The sequence below is a fragment of the Kogia breviceps genome, chromosome 7 (assembly GCF_026419965.1).
Source record: "Kogia breviceps isolate mKogBre1 chromosome 7, mKogBre1 haplotype 1, whole genome shotgun sequence".
NCBI lineage: Eukaryota > Metazoa > Chordata > Mammalia > Artiodactyla > Physeteridae > Kogia > Kogia breviceps.
The window spans coordinates 14,381,717-14,398,736 of NC_081316.1; the positions used below are offsets into that span (position 1 = coordinate 14,381,717).

The following is a 17,020-nucleotide window of genomic DNA, read 5'->3' on the forward strand; positions in this document are numbered from 1 at the left end:
CTTTCTCTCCTTTAGTTTCCTTAATACCAGGCAGGGGCAGGTCTTGATTAAGTCAGTAGGTCATGCATTTCTAGAATCCAGTTGCTAACCTTTCCTACTGTGCTATGACTTTAACACGTTTTCCTCACACTTTTCCTCTTGAAAGTCTTAGGCCATAAAAACTTTAACATCAGCAAATGACAGGGTTTTTTTGTTTGTTAGTTTTTAATTTACTTTCAAAATGACAGTTTTTTAAAACCTCCTCTCATGGAAAAAGAAACACTTCTATGATCTCTCAGAGCTATGACAGAGTAGGTGTCTGGCTGCAGCTCTGGTCCTTGTATTTTCTCCTGGTGAAAATAGAAGCAATAATTTAAACTATATATGACATTTAAAAAGTTATTTGCAAATTAGTTTTAACAAATCAGTAGTTGTTGGTTGGTTGAGTGGATAAATTTTACTGTTTTGCCACAAGTTCCAATGTGTTAGCAGGGTTTTTTTCCCTTTTGTGTGACACTGTTGTGGATTTATAAAATGTGTTTTGCTAAGTTGTATTAATTACAGCATCTAATTTTTGTAACTTTTGTATTTGGTAAATATTTTCTGAATAAATAGGGAAAAAAAACATGTCTGTTGCTCTTCTGTTTTTCCCACAAGACTATAGGCTCTTTAAGGCAAAAGCAGCTGTTTTTCCCACAAGACTATAGGCTTTTTAAGGCAAAAGCAGTTTTATCTTTCCTGATATCCCTACAGCTAGCAGAGGGTCTGGTACTCAGTAGGCGCTCAGCACGTACTGAGCGAATGAACAGATTATGAGCAGGTGGTTGTATATCAGTTCTGTAATGCGTCTGGGGGCAGAACCCAGGTCTTTTTGTTTCTTTAACAAATATTTTATAATGCCTCCTTTATCATTTTGAAATGAAATTCATAGATAATATACCATATAATAATGTTATATAATATACCATTGTATGATATATAGCATATATAACAACATTTTAAAAATTGATCATTATTATAAAGAGTGATAAATAGAAAGCCATTGACAATAAAATATGTATTCCAGTCAATATTTAATTGCTTGGACATAACTACACCAAAAAAAAAAAAAAACCCATAATAAAGACTTGCACATACATGTATAATCTCCCTTACAGGCGTGATTTTCTAAAATGATGGAAAAAATCTTAGTAAGGTTTTAGCATAAACAAAACACAGTTTTAGACAATTCAGGATATGTTAAAACTGTGGGAAAAAATACTTTGCTTTTATATGTTCTGGGCTCTTGATCATTATAAACAGGTTCACCTTCATGAATATTCTATGAGGCAGTAAAAGTTATGCAGGACGTAGGGCAGTTCTTTTCTGTGCATGACACTTCCACACTGCAGACATCTGGCAGCTTTGTCTCTGCCCACTAAACGACAGTGGTGCCCCCACGCCACCCCGTGGCAGCAAAAAATGCCTTTGCAGATTGCTAAAACACACCCTTTCGGGAATTTCACACTGTAAAGAACTTCTGTGCTAACAGAAAGAGATCTTCTCCTGCCATGTCAAACGTGTGACTGTTGTTTCTTCTTCTGGAAGAGCGTACCTGGATGTAGACATCACTCTGTCCTCAGAAGCTTTCCATAATTACGTGAACGCTGCCATGGTGCACATCAACAGGGCCCTGAAACTCATTATTCGTCTCTTTCTGGTGGAGGATCTAGTTGACTCCTTGAAGGTTAGTTGCCTCTACAGCTTTTGGTGGTGAGGCTGAGGAAAACCAGGGACTAGGTTATAATTCAGAGGAAAAGCAGTTAATAGGATTTTATCAGACAAAAGCAAATGTTTGCTTTTCTCAATCAACCTGTAAAAATGGGGATAGGAGTTAGTAAAGGAGGTACCTCTGTGCCTGGAGAACTAACATGAGAACAAGGCTATTGTATTGATAATGGACAGAAATGCAGTTACAGTCTGTTTGGGGGCCTGGGAGAACTATAGAATTCTCTTATGCACCCTCAAATGTATAGTACAAATGAGGTAACGTTCATTATGGCATACATACATCACTAAATTTATGCAGACTCAATTAGCTAGAGAAGAATGGCATCAGTTAACCTGAATTTTGCATTACGGTTATTCCTGCTTAACCCTCTGACGTTGGCCTTCACAGCTGGCTGTCTTCATGTGGCTGATGACCTATGTTGGTGCCGTTTTCAATGGGATCACCCTTCTGATTCTTGGTAAGATGGCAAGGAAAATGTCTCCAGGCTCTATGAAGTAATTGGTAAGAGTAAGAGCCAAGAAAGTTCTCAGCATGGCTCCAGTCCTTCCACAATGGCCCGGCCTTTAACATCCATAGAGACCTTGACCTCAGAGGAATCTGTGTTTATGGCCACAGGGTTATTAAATGGTCCTAGCTATAAAGAAATATCGAGACAGCTAGAAATAAAGGAGATTTGTCTAGATTTGGTTTAAATATGGGAATCTTATTTGTAGAAATCATTTTCATAATTTGGAAACTATTTGTGGTACAAAGAAGGAAGCCTGTGTACCTGTATCTAACTGTCCTTAATTGAGAGCTCTGGCCTAGATTTCTCATATTGAAGAAGATCTGTGTTTCCCTATGTTTTATGAGGAAAAATGCTCCTGTTACTTATGTCTTGAGACTTTGTGACCATCTCACATTTACACTTGCCACGTCTCATGATTGTGTTTTACAGCTGAACTGCTCATTTTCAGTGTTCCAGTTGTCTACGAGAAGTACAAGGTAAGCATTTGTCTGTTTCTAATCAGATATGCCAGTCGATGTACGACTAATTTTAGTTCATTTTTTAGGCATTGAAAGTGCAGAGCAATCGTTGTCTAACCATTTTTACAGTCTAATTTTATAAGTCGGGTGCCTATAAGAAACTGGTAATAGTGCTTTCCTTGAAGGAGAGAAGCTGAATGTCTAGGAGAGATAAGGGTAGGAAGGGAACTTATACCTTGCTGTGTGCCTTTTGAGTTTTTTGTTGTTGTTGTTGTTTTTATTTGGTTGTGCTGGGTCTTAGTTGCAGCAGGCAGCCTCCGGCTCCTTAGTTGTGACATGCAAACTCTTAGTTGCTGCATGCATGTGGGATCTAGTTCCCGGGCGCAGGGATTGAACTCAGGCCCCCTGCATTGGGAGCGCAGTCTTATCCACTGCACCACCAGGGAAGTCCCCACCTTTTGAGTTTTTGTCACATGGATCTGTTCCAAAAAAATAAGCTGAGAAAATGCTTAAATAAAAGCTGGTGTCTAAAAAGAAACTTAAACTGTTAAGGCTATGGTGGGACTCCATCAGTATGAACAGATGTTTGCATTGTAGAGTGGTGTATACAGAGTATACTAGATGCTATGAGGTTATTCTTGATAGATTAAGTCATGCATCAGCAGGCTTTTATTCATGGCTTTTTAAAAAAAATTTATTTACTTTATTTATTTTTGGCTGCGTTGGGTCTTTGTTGCTGCGCCTGGGCTTTCTCTAGTTGCGGCGAGCAGGGGCTACTCTCGTTGCGGTGCGCGGGCTTCTCACTGTGGTGGCTTCTCTTGTTGTGGATCACGGGCTCTAGGTACGCAAGCTTCAGTAGTTGGGGCACATGGGCTCAGTAGTTGTGGCTCGCAGGCTCTAGAGGGCAGACTCAGTAACTGTGGCGCACGGGTTTAGCTGCTCTTCGGCATGTGGGATCTTCCCAGACCAGGGCTTGAACCCGTGTCCCCTGCATTGGCAGGCAGATTCTTAACCACTGTGCCACCAGGGAAGCACTATTCGTGGCTTTTTGATATTAAATGAATTAGCCTCACCCAGGAGTCAAAACACATTTCTGATTACAGAATATAGACACACAGTTTCTAGTATTCAGAAAATGCTATATACTCCAGTGTCTCTGAAGGAAATACCTAGGAAATACTTTTTAAAACTGAGCACTATTTTCATCTTCCAGAATATTCCATAGTGTTTTTTTAAAATGGTTAAACTAGACCAAAAAAATTACCTTCAGGAAAATTGTTAATCTGTGTGTTGCCACAACTTGAGTCGCTTTTCTTTGTTAAAGATCCAGATTGATCACTATGTTGGCATCGCCCGCGATCAGACCAAGTCAATTGTTGAAAAGTGAGTATGCTTAGGTTCCACATTTCATCATGACATGTGTTTTTTTTCCCCAATTATTTTTAGTTTCCTGTGTAAAATGCTAATGCCAGAGAAAGTAATTTTTACCCTGGGGAAAAAGAAAACCTTGGTTAATAGTTTGATTTTACTGAAAATTATTTCATCTGCTTCTTTGTAAAGCATGCCTTGTATCTTAGACTAAAAAGGATCAATGGAGTTAGGACCACTCTGCCTTTTTGAACCGGTTTTTAAATGTTCATGGTTGTCTACTCACCTTCATTTATTTTCACAAATAGCAATTTTTTTTTTTGTCCGTGCCACGCAGCGTGTGGGATCTTAGTTCCCTGACTGGGATCGAACCCATAGCCGCTGCAGTGGAAGCATGGAGTCTTAGCCACTGGACCAAGAGGGAAGTCCCCAATTTTCACAAGTATCAATTTTAAGCCAAACTCTTCCCTCCCTTTTCAGAAATAAAAATTTTAGTAAATCAGTGTATTAAAGTTCAAAGCTACCTCTTTTTTCTAAGACTACCAAATCCTTCCATTTTAACCAATTTAATATTTAAATCAAGTAATAAAATGTTGGTAGACATTTTTATGACTCCCTATATCACGGAACTGTTTCTCTTTTTTATTTTCAATTATTTGTAACAAACACTATGGAACCCAGCACTTTGAATCAAAATGTTAATATTTTTCCATATTTTCTTCAGATATTCTTTAAGAGACAAAGCATCACAAGCATTTAAATCCTCCTTGTGCCCACTCCCACCTATCACACCCCAAATTTTAGTGCTTTTTCCAGCTTTGATAAGAGGAAATCTTGACTATATCCAGACAGCTCTGGCTTGATGCCAGGATCTTTACCTACTCTTTTGCTTTCTTAGGTAGACATTGGAGCTCAAGCCAGACAAGGGCAGTTAGGACAAATTTGTATATGGTTGCTGTTTACTCCTTATTGTAAAAGATGATCGTAACTAGCTTTAAACCTAAAGTCTTGATTAGCAGTGTGAGCTGATTGGGCCCACTCTGTGGGATGTATCGTTTGTGGGGAGTAGCTTTGACATTAGCTGAGGGATGTGAATATCCCTTGGTACCCTTAGTGATGGGTAACCTCAGTGCACAAAATAAAGGACAGCTTTAGTGTCCTGTGAGGGGCGGGGAACTATTGCCAGCTCCTGTCATTTTTTTATATGTGACCTTGACCCTTGACTCCTGGTTCCTTCTGTGACACTAATGGGTAACCTGGCATTCCAAGAGAAATGGGCTCTTGCACTGCCATCATGAAGAGCACAGTCAGCAGGCATTATGCCGAGATACATCGCATTCTTCTCTGGAACCCCCAGTGAAGGAGCCAGGAGGTTCCGGCAGTGAAAGAGGACAGGCAGCAGGCACAGCGGCGGGGAGGGGGTTGGATCTTGGCATATGCCTCAGCTCATCCCAGGCCAGACTCGGCCCCTGCCCCTTTTCATCCAGAGGAAGCCCTGCGGAAATGGGAGTGTTTTTCACGTGGCTCCAGTCAATCCAGGAGTGTCTTCTAGCATCGTGTTAAAATAAAAACCTAGAACTAATGTCTATATTTTCACCCTTTTTTTTCCCTTTTCCTCAATAGGATTCAAGCAAAACTCCCTGGAATTGCAAAAAAAAAGGCAGAATAAGTACATGGAAACCAGAAATGCAACAGTTACTAAAACACCATTTAATAGTTATAATGTTGTTACTTGTACTATGAAGGAACCGTGCTCAGTGTCAGCTTGAGCCTGCATTCGAAGCTTTTTTTTTTAATTTGGTGTTTTCTCCCCTCCTTTCCCTTTACCCTCAGTATCAAGCACAAGAATTGTTGGACTTAAAAAAGAACTGATATCTTAGAACCCAAAAGAATTAAGAAAGAATCAAATTAATAGGATAAGTCAGTACCTTAATGATGGTGGAGCTTTACCTGTAGCTAGAAAGGAGGGGAAAGATTGGAGGTAAAGGAGAAAATGGAAAATAAAACACATCTCTTGGGTTCTTCTATTCAAATTTCAAGGACTGGTCAGTCTTACATAGCTGTCCATCATAGTTTGCCCTTATTTTTAAGTTAAGAAATAATGATTAACTTATGAAGAAACTATCTGGGGACAAGAATGGGATTCTTTCCCTCTTTTTTGTTGTTGTTTTGTTTTATTGTGTTTTTTGCAGCCCTGTGATCCCATCCTCCTGCCCCACAATGTGAGCAGCCGCCCCTAATATTCTTCTTCATTTAACGGTGTAACTTTCAACTCTATGAATAACTTATAGTTGCTAGTGGTAATTCCTGATTCTCGGAATGCCATCCAATAACCAAGAATGAAGATGGAAAGTAGGACGAGAAGGCGCGCACAGGGGTGCCGCTGCGACTCCCACTCACCCGTTGGAGAGGAAAGGCGCCGCCATGTGGGACGATGGGGTCTGTGTCATTTCTTTCGGACACCAGTTCTGAGCTTTAGTTTGAGAGCTTATTCCTGAATGGGCTTTCCTCCCTCTTTCCTACCCTCAAGTTTAATAAATATGGTTGTACTTTTCTTATTATAAAATAAATGTCTGTAACTGCTGTACACTGCTGTAAACTTGTTAGAGAAAAGAATTAATCTGCATGTGGGCTCCTCAGTTTTTGAGTTATTGTAATCCTGTCTCAGTCCATGGTGGGGAGACATTCTCAAGAGGTGAACTACAGAAACACAAAGGCCTTTTTTCTCTTTTATCTTTCCTCCTGCACATGGTACATCTTTAACCTGTGCTCATCGTTTTCCCCTAAGGACCAAAGCTGAGCTGGCTTGAGAGGCGATTGTGTCTGTGGTTAAGAGATCACAGATTAGTGTAAGGAAGTGCATTTTGTGATTCATATGGAGTTTTAACTTGGAGGCCAGCTTATTGGGTGTGTGTTGTGTGAGGGTTCCTTTCATTTTCAGGCACATAAAATGTCTTGGCACCTCTACCATGGTACAGGGTACCTTTTGAGAGTGTTTTCCAAGAAGCTTTAGGTAAGGGTGATCAGGCAGGGCCAGAGTGTGTTGACAGGCTCCGTGCACAATTAAAAGACAACAAAACAGTTCACGCTGACATCAGATGGAGGGCGTTTAGGAATCTTTGATTCCCATTTGAGACTTATAAGTGTCTTCCTCCCTTTCCAACATGAAAATTCAGTAAATTTGAAAGAAAATCATCTGTGAGTTCCTTCAGGTTGTAACTCATAGTCGTGATAATCCAGAGGGAATATGCACTGGTGACTTTAAAGGCTACACTCTTTGACAGTCCCAAAGTAGTGCAGCTCCGTAGAAGGTGGTGGAAGGAAGTTTTCCTTCTACTTTGTTGAGGAAATTACTTAGGAATTTAGATGGGTAAGAGGTACCCTTGCCTTACTCCACTCTCTTATTTTCTTAGCCCCCTTTCCTTTTGAAATGTTAAACTGATTTCATGTCATAGTAGGGAGTGCATTCTCCATCCCCATCCTTTGCCCTCCCAGGAAGTAAGTGTACTGATCACCTTTTTGGGCTTCCCCTCCAAAGGACCTTTTTCTGCACTGGAAGCCTCCACACCCAGCTCTTTGTTTTGTTAGTGCTGTGTTTAGATTAATTTGGACAGATCTTTGTGCCACACAAGAATTTTGTTTTTTTAAGAAAAATCTATAGGTGAAAAATTACTAATGAAATTGTGTGTGCGTGTATGTGCGTGCAACATAAAAGTACAGTAGCGCCTAAGGAGCTTGAATCTTGGTTCCTGTAAAACTGCAAATTGATGTGGTATTAATAAAAATAATAATAAAAAAAAGAACACAGTGACTGTGGTGTCATTCTGCTAACTTTATTCTTTATACACATTTTGGGTAAAGTAAGAACCAAACAAGGCTTCCACTGGCCCCCATCCCCGCTCCACTTTTGAGGTTTTAAAAAGCAACTAATAGTTGATACTGGTAATGATTTCCAAGGTTGTAGAATTCCCATAGTAGAGCAAAACTGTGCATTTGGTTTCTGAAAGAAAATAAGAGACCCTCTAAGAGATGACCTTAGGAGAAAGATGATGAGTGGAAGGGGGCCAGAGGGGTCTGCTGTCCCAGTTTACACGAACCTAGGAAGGTTCCCCCACCTGCAACATGAAGCAGCCTATAACTCAGTCACAATGTACTTAAAATGAGAGTCAATCACTATGGCAAATGGAAACTTTTCCATCAGGTTTTTGCTGAAAGAACTTGTCTCGGATTAGCTCTTTCCCAAAACTAAGGCTGCCATGACCCTTAAGCTGGATTTTTAAAATTTATTCAACATAACATACCTCTTAGAAAAACTTAGGCTGAAATTTTTAAAAAATAACTGATGCAAACAACTTCACAAATACGCATACAAATGTTCAAATAATATCACTAACATGATATATAAATATGTATTCAGAGTAACATTTACATATTGGCCATAATAGCAAGCATACCATTAACAAAAAAATTCGTGAAGGAACTTCACCTGTTCATATCAGACTCCCAAGGCAAGGAGGAGGCACCTAGAGATGGGGACCACCTAATCTCCTAACTCATGAGGCTATAGCTGCAAAGTAGTAATCACTACAGTGGCACTTTCTAGATCAGTGGTGCTCAGAACTTCAGCATGCCTCATGATCACTAGAGGGCTTTTCAAAACGGACTGCTGGGCTCCACCCCAGTTTCTGATCTACAAGGTGGGGCCCAAGAATTTGCCTTTCTACTAAGTTCCTAATGGGATGATGCTGTTCTGGTGGCCACTTCTGAGAACTAGTGGAGTGCTTGGGGCTGCTGCTTAAAAAGGACATCCACTCCTGCCCCCCTAAGTCCTCTCCCTATCAAGGGGAAAAACCATTCCCACCCCGCTCTCTGCCCTGGCTTACCTGAACTTCGGCAGAGGGCTTGGATGACTATAATAATTGCCCCAGGTTGCCTACTGTTTTTGAATAGGCAGAGTAGCAAAAGTAGCAAAACACTCCTTCTGGATCTGAAAACATGCATGAAGGAAAATAAAAGAATGGCAGCGTCCAACCTGGTGCCATCCATAATCCCTGTTCTGAAGCTTTTAATACTGTCTCAGAAAACCTGGAGGTTCAGACACTCTAGGAATTCACTTTTCAGTCAACTGACAGCCCATGCAGTATTTCCTGAACCCCTGGTGGCATCAACAACACAACACCAGAGCCTTGCCCAATAGACAGGCCTTGGGCCAGGCGGCAGTCGGCCCTACTTCGCGAGTTCTGATGGAGAAGGCTGCTGCTGCTGCCCTCCAGCTGAAGCCAGCGGTGGCAAGGCTGCCCTGTAGATACTCATTCGTTACAAGGAAGTGCGCTGTTCTTGGCCGTCCCCAGGAGGCCACAACTGCGCTGAGGGCCTACAGCACCCAGCACAGGTCATCCTTTGGCAGGCCTAACGATAAAAGAAATTTTAACTTACCAGAGACTGGGAGGCCGTGTAGTGTAGTGCAAAGAACACGAATTGGGAGTTGAGATTTTTATTCTGGTCCTAGTACTATTCCTACCTGGTGTGTGATAATTTCAGTTTCCGGGCTTCATTTTACCTATCTGTGAAAGGGATGGGGGGCAGATACTAATCTCCAAGGTCCTTCCAACTCAGACAATCTTGAATTATATAAAAATGCTATAAAATCCGTGGTATAAAATTCAATTCCCAATCAGGAAGAGTCAAGGGGACTGAGCCTGAGGCACTTGAACCTTGGGCTCTGGCCTGGGGCACTGGGATGAGAGGAAGGGCTTCTTTGCTGTCATTTTTCCCACCCACAGAGGCAGCTCCCGGCCCCAGGTGCCAGGGCCCCTTCCCCGCCAGACCCAACCTTCAAGTCCCAACCCGCTGACCTCCCCACTCTCAGGCTTTAAGACCAAAGGAACTGGCCTCTGTGAAGAGCAGACAGTGGGTGCCAGAGACTCCAAGGAGGGGCCCCGGTGAGGCACACATTATTAGTCTATGATGTTTGGGGTCCTCCCATCCGCGCCTCCTCGCACCTCCTCCCTTTAGGTCCTTCCTCCACCACCTCACAGCTTATCTCTGATACACGCATAATAAATAAGACATTTGCACATAAGGGTGACGGACAGCTCTCTTCCCGCCCCTCCCCCTCTCATATAAAAGCATTAAATACAGTTTCAAAATAAAATACAAAGAGCAAAAAGGGCCTGATCTTGGGGCCACCTGTTCTCCACAGGAGAATGAATCTACACATCCCTCTCGGACCTGCCTGGGAGATCGTGGGGCCCACTCCCGGCCCCTCAGGACCTGGCGCTGCCGCGGGGAAGAGAAACGAAGGCCGAGGCCCGGCCCCAGGCCCTGGGGGCTGAGAACGGGTGGCGCATCCACCGCGTACAAAAGGGGACAGGAACAGAACGCCAACTGCCGGGACCTCCAGTGCCCCGGGGTCGGACTGACGGGCGCTGAAGCAGGAGCGCCTGACTGAGCCTCAGGGTAAACGGAGGCCTTCGGAGGAGAGGAGCAAAGGAAAAAAGTGCTAATCCCTTTACAAGATCTCGGTGCAGGCGGCCGCGGTAGGGGCCGGGGAGGCGGGTGGGGCGGTCCCCGGAGAGCCCGCCCCGGAGACAGGCACAGCAGGCGGGGCCCGGTCCAGCTCCGCCCCCGCCCCGGGCCACCGCCCCGCCCGACCACCCGCGGTACTACGCGCCTCCACCGCCGGCTGGCGGGCTGGCTCCCCAGCCCCGTTACCTCTCCTCCCGAGGAAGGCCCTCGTCTGCAGTCCAGGCCCCGGAGCGGTCGAGAAAGCCTGTAACGACTGGGCAGCAGCCGCCTCGACCCGGGAGTCGTGCCTGCCGACGTGCAACTCTTGAGAGCTGGACCCCCGGCCGTGAAAAGGGGTCGGTGCGTCCTTTCTGCCTCCCCCACCTACTTGGGGCCCTAATACTGACTGTCGGTGCCCCCGTCCCGGCCTGTCATAGGATCGCCTCGCGGGTGCGGCCGGGGCCCGGAAGCTCTCCGTGCAAACGCTGTGGCTTCTCAGGAACGTGGGGCCCTGACCGGCGAGGGCCTGGGCTCCGGGTCCGAGAAGAGAGCGCGATTCCTGCGGCGCCCCGACTAGCCTGGGGAACTCTCTGGAACCGAGCGCAAACCGGAGACCCCCACCCAATTCCTAATCTCCGCCCGGCCCGGCCAGCGGGGGGCAGCGGCAGCGGCCAGGACCGCGGGAAGCTGGGGCTCCCAGCCGGACAGCCAGCCGGGCACGGCCCCTCGAGTGCGAGTCCTCTACGCCCGACACACGGCGCCCGCCTTGAGGTCCGCGCCGCCGTCGCGCGGCGCCGGGGCGGGCGGTCCAAATCCCTCGTGGCCGTAGCAGCGTAGTGCCGCCTCCTCGTAGGCCTCCAGGATGGTCTGGCGCTCCTCGGGTGTGAAGTCCATGGAGAAGGGATGCACCTGCAGAATGTGCCGCTTGATGGTGCTGACCTTGAGCGTGGCCAGCGCGCCCCCGCACACCATGCACACCAGGCCGCGCCGGCTGCCGTCGTAGTCCATCAGGTACTCGCCCCGCCAGCGCGGCTGGTAGTTCCGCCGCTGCTCTCGGCTGCGGGGCGGCGGCGGCGGGGGCGGGGGAGGCGGCGGCGGGGGAGGCGGCGGCGGCGGCAGTGGTGGGAAAGCGAGTCCCCCGGGCTCTGGGCCGTCCTCATCGTCCTCCTCTTCCTCGGCGGGCCGCTCCGACGGTTCTCCAGGGGAAAGCCGGACGTCTCCTAGGACGGAACAAAGGACCGCATTGGAGCGTCTGGGCTTCGTTACCCCCCACCTTTGCCCTGTCCCACCCTCCCCTCTCCCCTTCGACCTTCCACTCTCCCCACCCCCTTCTACCCTGGTCCCCTCTCCCTCTCCACCTGCTCTGGCCCTCCGCCAGCTCACCCCACCACTCCTCCTCCTCCTCTGGCTCCTCCTCCTCTTCCCCTCCCCCCTCCTCGGAGGCTGCGGCTGTGCTGGGGGCGGCAGGGTCCCTGGGGGACTCAGGGCTGGGCAGCCCCAAGGCCAGCAGGTGGGCGGCCTTCTCGCTCCACTCCTGGGCGATGAGGGCCCTGACTGGCCCGCTGAGGCGCGTGGAGCCCGGGTGGCGCTGGCGGATGTGCCGCTTGATGGTGCTCATCTTGAGCGAGGCCAGCGCGCCCCCGCACACCATGCACACCAGGCCGCGCCGGCCGCCGTCCAACTCCATGAGGTACTCCAGCCGCCAGCGCTCCTGGTAGTGGCGGCGGTGGTCGCGGCCCCGCGGAGACCGGCCCGGGATCCCCACCCTCTCGCCCTCCTCCAGCTCCTCCTCCTCTGCCGGCCCGGGCCTCTCAGGGACCCAGCCAGCCTCTTCCTTTACGTCTGGGGGGCTGAGATCCTGAGAGGAGGGGGCTCCAGCAGCGGGGGCCGAGTCCCGGCTCTTTCTGGTCAGGTCCTGGGGGACGAGGTCATCGTCTGTTGGGGAAGGGGTGAGGGAGAGGGGCTCAGCCTGCTGGCTGGGTTGCCCTTACCCACACAGAGGGGGTCCCTTGCTCCTCACCCCAGCCCTAAGCTAGAGGGCCCAACCAGAGGGAGAGAGAGAGAGAGTGAGTGTGTGTGTGCATCTGTGTATGTAGGAGGGGATGAGTCCCTCCCGGTTCTGGCCACAGACCTCACTTTGTAGCCCTTATATGAAGGGGTCCTGGCCCTGGGATGGGCCTCGCACCTGGTGGGGACTGGGTGAGCTCAGACAGTGCCTCGGGCTGGCCACCCCAGGCTTGCAGCAGGGCGCTGCGCTGGGGGCCGCTGAGCCCCAGGGAGCTGGGGTGCACCTCCAGCACGTGGGCACGGATGTCATCCAGGTGCAAGCTGGGTAGTGCCCGGCCACAGGCCATGCACACCAGCCGGTTCCCCCGCGGGTCATAGTCCATGAGACACTCTGCCCGGAACCAGTTCTGCAGGGACTCCTTCAGCCTCCGCTCCAGGCGCCGGGCACCCAGCCCCCTGCTGCCCCCAGCCCTCCGGGAGGCAGACAGGCGCCGACGCCGAGCCCGGGGTGCCCCTGGGCCCCCTCGCCGCTGGCGCCGGCCGCCCCCACCAGCTGGGGCTTTGCCTGAAAGGGTTGGAGGAAGGGAAGGAACTGAGATGCTGGCCCTCCGGGGGAGCCCCCGCCACCACAGCCAGGTCCTCCATCCATAAGCCTCTCCCTCACTCTGACTCTGAGCCCTCCGCCTAAGCTTGACCCTTCCCTTCCTCTCCCCTCAAGTCTTAACTCCTCCATCTCCTAATCCTCCTGAACACAAACCCTCAGCCCACCCGACTCCTCCCCCAGACCCAGCTTCTAGCCCCTTCCCTAGACTTCACTGTCAGCCATACCTTTCCAGTGCCCTCTGCTCCCAGACCTTCCCCGCTGCCTCTCTCCCCAGCCTCCACTCCCTGGATCCCTCTAAAACCACAGAATGTCAAAGCTGTCAGGGACGCTGGACACCCCCTAATCCCACTATCTCTCCCCCACTATTGTCCAATAAACAGACCTCACCCCAAAAAGGAGCAATAACTTGCTCCAGAAAACCAGCTAGTTGGCTAAGAAGCCCAGGCTGTCCCCACCTGGCCCCGTCCACCACCCAGGCCCTTGCTTCCCCATGTCCTACATTACCTGGGCCCTTGGGAGGGCAAGCCTGGAGGCCAGCCCCTTCCTCCTCCTCTTCCTCCTCGTCCTCCTCCTCCTCCTCAGCCCCCTGGGCCCCTAGGCCCTCAGCCTCTCCACAGGCCCCCAGCCCCAAGTGGGCATCCCAGCTGTTGCTGATGACTTCCTTCTCCCGGGGACTCCAATGCAGGGAGTAGGGGTGCTTTTGGCGGATGTGTCGCTTGATGGTGCTGAGCTTGAGGGTGGCCAGGGAGCTGCCGCACACCATGCACACCATGCCGTGACGGGCAGGGTTGAAGTCCATCAGGTACTCCAGCCGCCAGTGGTCGTGGTAGTAGCGCCGGTGGTCACGGCCAGGGATGCGGCTCTTTCCAGGCCTCGAGGCCCGGGCCTCACAGTGGTCTGAGTATTTCCTGCCTGAGGATGCTGGTCCCCTGGCCCTGGAGGAGGGGAGGGGGGCACTCCCCCAGGTCCCCAAGGCACCCCCTTCCAGCTGAAGATCTTGCCCTGAAGAGGGGGAAAGGGAGACAGTTTTTCAATCTCTGATTTCCAGGGAAAGAACCTAGGACTTCGATTTTGCAAGAGAAGGGAGGTGGGAGAGAGGTCATTCAGGGGCAGGAAAGGGACGGCAACAGCAATAAAAGGGAGGTGGTAGAGCAGGGCGTCAAAACATTGGTCCTTTACAAAGAGCAAGACCCCTTTAAGAGAGAATCAAGAACAAAAGAATGCAGGGCACAGCTCTGACTTTTTAAAAAATAAGGTGAAGGCCAAGGAGGCAGCAGGCTCTGCAAGGCACCCTTTTTGGATGAGAGCTGTAGGGGTACAGCCAGGAGAGCAGCATGCCGTGGCGGTTACAGCTGCAGCAGGGTGAGAAGAACAAAGGGGGCATCTGTCTGCATCCAGGGCTGCACACAGGACCCACTGCCCAAGGCCCCAGCCAGGAGGGCCCCACCCAAAGATGATCTTCTCCCTTTTTCCAATAATGCCTCAAATACACCCTCCGGAGAATCCCATTTTAAGGGGCACTAAGCATTGTCAGTTCCCCAAATTTAGAGACCCACAGGAGGGACCCCCATGACAAAGCTGTCAGCACCTCCAGAGAAAGGAGTTTTTAGGACTCTGACTTTCCTAGAGTCTGGGAGAGCCGATGACTGAAAGGGGATGACAGCAGGAGGGCCACCAGAGTGGCTACTGAAGACTCTGCAGCAGGGAGTGGCCACCACCCACTGGAGTCCATTAAGTCTTTCTCAGGATTTATTTTTTGCTCTGGCCGGGAGCCGGCCACTGCCCAGCAATCAGAGGACGGTCAGTGGAGAGGCCACCAACCCAGTGGTGTTCCCTTTTGCCAAATAGAGACACTGAGCAGTCCCCCACTTTCCCTACAGTTTGGACCTTATTTTATTTAGAAAAGGGTCTTCTGGACAAATAGGCTGAATAGACAGGTGTGGTCATTCTCCCAGTGGAGAATCTCCCGGTCTGGGAAACAAAAGGCAGGATCAGAGAGGGCTCCTGTCATCACTGTTTTTGTTTGGTTTTGGTGTAAGCAGATCCAAAGAAAAAGAAAACACTAGTTTCAGAGTCAGAAACCTGGGTTCGACTCCTGGCTTCACTGGTAACTTGCTCTGTGACCTCTGACAGGTTATGTCCGCTCTCTGGGCCTAAGCGTCTTTGTCTGCAAAGGCACTGGATAGCTAGCTGGTCTCTGAGCATCCTTCCAGCGCTGGATGTTAGTCTAAGGTGGACTGGCGCTTTAAGAGCCGAAAAAAGGGGAGGAGCTGGGATTCTTTAAAAACAAAAGGGGATGGGGAATTTCTGGGAGGGGAGCTCGGAGATTAGGGCTGAGTCTCCCCAGCCTGGACAGAAGCTTCATGGGTCTTAAGGCATTGACCCTGAAGCAGAGGGATGAAGAAAAACAGTCTCCTTTGAGAGCAAACGAAGAGGACTGGCTGGTCCCCCTATAGCTGACAAATTGTGGCAAAATTTCTGAAAAGAAGGGAGGGGGTAACGCGTGGACAGGAGGGGGTGTATGCCTTTGTGGGCGAGCCCATCCCTTTAAGAACTGCCCGCCGTGGGGAAGGTACTGGTAGGTCCCCAAGAGGCGCAAGACGTGCTCTTTCCCAGGGAGAACGTAGGGAAAAAGAAAAAGGGTTCCTTTCTCTAGGCAAGGCCACAGAGGAGAGGACAGCCCAACTTAAAGCAGCGGAGTCCCCAGCTCAGTTCCTCTGGTGGGAAGCCCGGAAAGGAACCCGAGGTCTGGGCAGACTTTTACGAGACAGCCGGATAAGGGAGACCACCTGGGAGTCTGAAAGAGAAAGGGGCGGGGGCCGCAAGTCCAAGAGCCTAGAGCGCGAGACCCGCAGCGCCTGACCAGGCCCTCTGGGGCCCCTCGAGCTTGGTCTCCAAGGCGGGGGCCGCGGGGCCCTTTAAGGGGGAGGGGATCCGCCCGAGCCCCGCGGGCCAACCCCGGGAGCTGGGCGGGGGGCTCTCTCGCTGGCCCTGCAGTCGCCATCCGCGCCCGCCAGGTGGCGCCCCCGGCCGCCCTGCCCGCGTCCCCCCCTTTGTTCGGCGGAGGAGAGGGGCCCGGAGCCCGGAGCCGCAGCCCTCCCCTCCCCCATGCTGGGGCCCCCGCCCGAGCCGCCGGCCCAAGCCAACTCTTACCGCCGTCGTCCTCCTCGGGCTCCGTGCCGCCGCTCGATCCAGCGGGCGGCAGCCGTCGGCCCCGTGCCGAGGCCGCTGCTGGCCCGGGGCCGCCCCTGCCGCCGCCGCTCCGGCTCCGGTGGTCCCCGCCAGGCTCCATGCGCTGCGCTGCGGAGCGGGGCCCCGGGGCGGCAGGGCGCGGGGCCGCGGGGCCGGCGGCGGCCCGCGCGCGGCGCTCGGTGCGCGGGGCCCCGGAGCGCGGGGCGCATGCACTGGGCGGCCGGCCGCACGGACGGCTGACTGCTAGCTCGGCGGCGCGGGCTGGACCGGGGTGGGGATTCCTGTCTGGGGCCCCTGGGGCTCCTTTAAGGGCTCCTGGGTAAATTTAAAGGGGCCGCGCGCTATTTCCTCCTGCCAGCTCGCGGGGGGCTGGGGGGAGAGGCGGGAGGGGACCAGCCCGACCAAGGCTCCGCAGCCTTCGCCCGCCGCGGACGTTAGGAGCACGGACCTCGCCGTCCTCGCGGGCCCGCGCCGCCGCCTCCGGGGCTCGGGTCCCGGCTCCTGAAGGGTCACCGAGGCGGCCAGGGGCGCCGCGTCCGTTGCGACGCGCTTCCACCCAAGCTCGGCTCGCAGCCACTGCCCCCTCGGGGCATCTAAGCGCCCGGCTCCCCGCACCGGCGCTGGCA

The 17,020-nt window shown here is 51.0% G+C and overlaps 2 protein-coding genes across 7 annotated transcripts in view; one reads left to right on the top strand and one right to left on the bottom strand.

Moving 5' to 3' along the window:
- RTN3 (reticulon 3) overlaps positions 1–7,887 on the top strand; it is a 63,401-nt gene extending 55,514 nt beyond the window's left edge. For all 5 annotated transcript variants that reach the window (XM_059069956.2, XM_067037468.1, XM_059069953.2 and 2 more), the window contains 5 exons: positions 1,567–1,705; positions 2,138–2,207; positions 2,688–2,734; positions 4,041–4,099; positions 5,708–7,887. In XM_059069956.2, coding sequence (XP_058925939.1) covers positions 1,567–1,705; positions 2,138–2,207; positions 2,688–2,734; positions 4,041–4,099; positions 5,708–5,753 — 361 coding nt within the window. In that variant the 3' untranslated portion in view covers positions 5,754–7,887. The remainder of the gene's footprint in view (positions 1–1,566; positions 1,706–2,137; positions 2,208–2,687; positions 2,735–4,040; positions 4,100–5,707) is intronic.
- Positions 7,888–7,896: 9 nt separating this feature from the next.
- On the bottom strand, positions 7,897–16,531 carry ZFTA (zinc finger translocation associated). 2 transcript variants are annotated; one of them, XM_059069982.2, is made up of 5 exons: positions 16,356–16,531; positions 13,707–14,204; positions 12,777–13,163; positions 11,975–12,526; positions 7,897–11,811 (listed from the first exon to the last, which is right to left on the bottom strand). In XM_059069982.2, exons 1-5 carry the CDS (start codon positions 16,492–16,494, stop codon positions 11,333–11,335), a joined length of 2,055 nt encoding a protein of 684 aa, XP_058925965.1. In that variant the 5' UTR covers positions 16,495–16,531; the 3' UTR covers positions 7,897–11,332. The 2 variants fall into 2 exon arrangements, with proteins under 2 accessions (XP_058925965.1, XP_066893570.1); XM_067037469.1 differs by lacking the exon at positions 12,777–13,163.
- Positions 16,532–17,020: the final 489 nt, after the last annotated feature.